The 4,125-nt window shown below is 64.6% G+C and overlaps 1 protein-coding gene across 1 annotated transcript; it reads left to right on the top strand.

The window, feature by feature from the left end:
* Positions 1–411: 411 nt before the first annotated feature.
* Positions 412–3,329, top strand: LOC130600457 (DENN domain-containing protein 4B-like; the record flags this gene model as incomplete). Its single annotated transcript, XM_057411809.1, has 4 exons — positions 412–513; positions 1,489–1,645; positions 1,731–1,795; positions 3,174–3,329. Coding segments are annotated over 4 exons (470 nt in total), but the record flags the coding sequence as incomplete, so codon positions are not given.
* Between the last annotated feature and the right edge of the window lie 796 nt (positions 3,330–4,125).

The following is a 4,125-nucleotide window of genomic DNA, read 5'->3' as shown; positions in this document are numbered from 1 at the left end:
TGGGGCAATGGAGGGTTATGGGGTGGGTTATGGGGCAATGGGGGTTATGGGGGGGTTATGGGGCAATGGAGGGTTGGTTATGGGGCAATGGGGGGTTATGGGGTGGTTATGGGGTGGTTATGGGGAGATTATGGGGGCAGTGGGGGGTTATGGGGGGGGTATGGGGTGGGATATGGGGTGGGTTATGGGGGGGTTATGGGGTGCTATGGGGTGGGTTATGGGGGGGTTATGGGGCGCTATGGGGTGGGTTATGGGGGGGTTATGGGGCGTTATGGGGGGGTTATGGGGGGGTTATGGGGTGCTAATGGGGGGTTATGGGGTGGGTTATGGGGCAATGGGGGTTATGGGGGGGTTATGGGGCAATGGGGGGGTCCTGGGCCTGCCCTGAGGAGGTTTTGGGGTCCCCCCCAGCTGCACCCCCGGGCTCCCCCGTCCGCGTGCGGCTCCTTTGGGACGTCCTGGCCCCAGAGCCCGACGCCTGCCCCCCCCTTTACGTGCTCTGGCGCCTGCACAGTGAGTGGGGGGCGCTATGGGGCACTGGGGGGCGCTATGGGGCACTGGGGGGCACTATGGGGCACTGGGGGCGCTATGGGGCGCTATGGGGCACTGGGGGCGCTATGGGGCGCTATGGGGCACTGGGGGGCACTGGGGGGCGCTATGGGGCGCTATGGGGCACTGGGGGGCACTGGGGGGCGCTATGGGGCGCTATGGGGCACTGGGGGGCTCTATGGGGCACTGGGGGGCGCTATGGGGCACTATGGGGTGCTGGGGGGCGTTATGGGGCGCTGGGGGTCTCTACGGGGCACAATGGTTCTCTGCGGGTCTCTATGGGTCTCTATGGGGTCTCTGTGGGTCTCTATGGGGTCTCTATGGGTCTCTATGGGTCTCTATGGGTCTCTATGGGGTCTCTATGTCTCTCTATGGGTCTCTATGGGTCCCTATGGGGTCTCTATGGGTCTCTATGTCTCTCTATGTCTCTCTATGTCTCTCTATGTCTCTCTATGTCTCTCTATGGGTCTCTATGGGTCCCTATGGGGTCTCTATGGGGTCTCTATGGGTCTCTATGTCTCTCTATGTCTCTCTATGTCTCTCTATGTCTCTCTATGTCTCTCTATGTCTCTCTATGTGTCTCTATGGGTCTCTCTATGGGTCTCTATGTGTCTCTATGTGTCTCTATGGGTCCCTATGGGGTCTCTATGGGTCTCTATGTCTCTCTATGTCTCTCTATGGGTCTCTATGTCTCTCTATGGGTCTCTATGGGTCTCTATGTCTCTCTATGTCTCTCTATGTCTCTCTATGTCTCTCTATGTCTCTCTATGGGTCTCTATGGGTCTCTATGGGTCTCTATGTCTCTCTATGTCTCTCTATGGTCTCTCTATGTGTCTCTATGGGTCTCTATGGGTCTCTATGTCTCTCTATGGGTCTCTATGGGTCCCTATGTCTCTCTATGGGTCTCTATGGGTCTCCCTCCCTCCCTGTCCCCCCCAGGCCACGTCCCCACGCGCTTCCCCGCGCGCCTGCCCCCCGGCGCCCCGTTCTCCTTGGCCTTCCTGGAGGCGGTGCTGAGCCATGTGGGGCTGGGCGAGGTGCACAAAGCCATCGCCCTCCTGCTCGACACCCCCGGCGGGCCCCTGCCCCCCCCGAGGTACCGGGACCCTCCCCCTCTGCCCCATAGATCCCCCCCCCCCCAGCCCCATTGCAATGGGGGTCACTGCGCGCCTGCCCCATAGGAGCATCTATAGGGAAATCCTGTTCCTGACGCTGGCGGCGCTGGGAAGGGAGCACGTGGATATTGGTAAGGGGGGAGGGAAGTGGGGGGGGTTGGGGGGCTATGGGGGAGGTGATGGGATGCTATGGGGCAGGCAGTGGGGTGCTATGGGGCAGGCGATGGGATGCTATGGGGCAGGCAGTGGGGTGCTATGGGGCAGGCGATGGGATGCTATGGGGCAGGCAATGGGGTGCTATGGGTGCTATGGGGCAGGAGATGGGGCTCTGTGGGGCAGGTGATGGGTGCTATGGGACAGGTTATGGGGTGCTCTAGGGCAGGCGCTGGGTGCAATGGGTGCTATGGGGCAGGCTGTGGGGCTCTATGGGGCAGGCTCAGAGTGCTATGGGGCAGGCTCTGGGGCTCCATGGGGTGCGATGGGCCAGGCTCTGGGGTGCTCTGGGGCTCCATGGGGTGCTATGGGGCAGGTGCTGGGGTGCTCTGGGTGGTGTGGGGCAGGCTCTGGGTGCTATGGGGCTCCATGGGTTGCTATGGGTGCTATGGGGCAGGCTCTGGGTTCCATGGGGCAGGCTCTGGGGTGCTATGGGGCAGGCTCTGGGTGCTATGGGGCAGGGTCTGGGGTGCTATGGGGCAGGCTCTGGGGTGCTCTGGGGTGCTATGACGCAGGCTCTGGGTGCTATGGGGCAGGCTCTGGGGTGCTATGGGGCAGGCTCTGGGTGCTATGGGGCAGGCTCTGGGTGCTGTGGGGCAGGTGCTGTGGGTACTGTGGGTCAGGCTCTGGGTGCTATGGGGCAGGCTCCGGGTGCTATGGGGCAGGCTCTGGGTGCCGTGGGACAGACTCTGGGGTGCTATGGGGCAGGCTCTGGGGTGCTGTGGGTCAGGCTCTGGGTGCTGTGGGTGCTATGGGGCAGGCTCTGGGTGCCATGGGGCAGGCTCTGGGGTGCTATGGGGCAGGCTCTGGGTGCTATGGGGCAGGGTCTGGGGTGCTATGGGGCAGGCTCTGGGGTGCTCTGGGGTGCTATGGCAGGCTCTGGGTGCTATGGGGCAGGCTCTCGGGTGCTATGGGGCAGGCTCTGGGTGCTATGGGACAGGCTCTGGGTGCTATGGGACAGGCTCTGGGTGCTATGGGGCAGGCTCTGGGGTGCTGTGGGTCAGGCTCTGGGTGCTGTGGGTGCTATGGGGCAGGCTCTGGGTGCCATGGGGCAGGCTCTGGGGTGCTATGGGGCAGGCTCTGGGTGCTATGGGGCAGGGTCTGGGGTGCTATGACGCAGGCTCTGGGTGCTATGGGGCAGGCTCTCGGGTGCTATGGGTCAGGTCTGGGTGCTATGGGTCCGGCTCTGGGTGCTATGGGGCAGGCTCTGGGTGCTGTGGGTCAGGTCTGGGTGCTGTGGGTCAGGCTCCGGGTGCCGTGGGTCCGGCTCGGGCCCTGCTCACGGCCGCCCCCCAGCGGCCTTCGACCGTAAATACAAAGCCGCCTTCGCCCGCCTGGCCGGGAGCCGGGGCCGGGAGCAGCTGCGGCAGCGCCGGGCGCAGCCCCCGAGCTCCAAGGCCTTGGACTGCAGGAAGAGCTTCGGGCCCCCCCCGGAGTGCTAAGAACCGGCCGCAGGGGCGCCACATAGGGACTGGGGACAACCCGTCTATGGGGCACCCCATAGGGACTGGGGGGCTCCTCCTCTGTGGGGTGCCCCATAGGGACTGGGGACAACCCGTCTATGGGGCAACCCATAGGGACTGGGGGCTCCTCCTCTTTGGGGCGCCCCATAGGGACTGGGGACAACCCATCTATGGGGTGCCCCATAGGGACTGGGGGGCTCCTCCTCTATGGGGCGCCCCATAGGGACTGGGGGGCTCCTCCTCTTTGGGGCGCCCCATAGGGACTGGGGGGCTCCTCTTCTATGGGGCGCCCCATAGGGACTGGGGGGCTCCTCCTCTTTGGGGCGCCCCATAGGGACTGGGGGGCTCCTCCTCTATGGGGCGCCCCATAGGGACATGCGGACAACCCATCTATGGGGCACCCTATAGGGACATGGGGGCTCCTCCTCTGTGGGGTGCCCCATAGGGACTGGGGGGCTCCTCCTCTGTGGGGTGCCCCATAGGGAGTGGGGGGCTCCTCCTCTTTGGGGCGCCCCATAGGGACTGGGGACAACCCGTCTATGGGGTGCCCCATAGGGAGTGGGGGGCTCCTCTTCTATGGGGCGCCCCATAGGGACTGGGGACAACCCGTCTATGGGGCGCCCCATAGGGAGTGGGGGGCTCCTCCTCTATGGGGCGCCCCATAGGGACATGCGGACAACCCATCTATGGGGCACCCCAGAGGGACTGGGGGGCTCCTCCTCTATGGGGCGCCCCATAGGGACGGGGGGCTCCTCCTCTTGGGGCGCCCCATAGGGACTGGGGGG

The sequence above is a fragment of the Pezoporus wallicus genome, unplaced genomic scaffold (assembly GCF_028554395.1).
Source record: "Pezoporus wallicus isolate ANWC-B61680 ecotype Strahan unplaced genomic scaffold, APGP_CSIRO_Pwel_v1 contig_14835, whole genome shotgun sequence".
In the NCBI taxonomy this organism is placed as follows: domain Eukaryota; kingdom Metazoa; phylum Chordata; class Aves; order Psittaciformes; family Psittacidae; genus Pezoporus; species Pezoporus wallicus.
The sequence above is the reverse complement of the archived record's forward strand: the minus strand, read 5'-3'. Positions and strand labels throughout refer to the sequence as shown.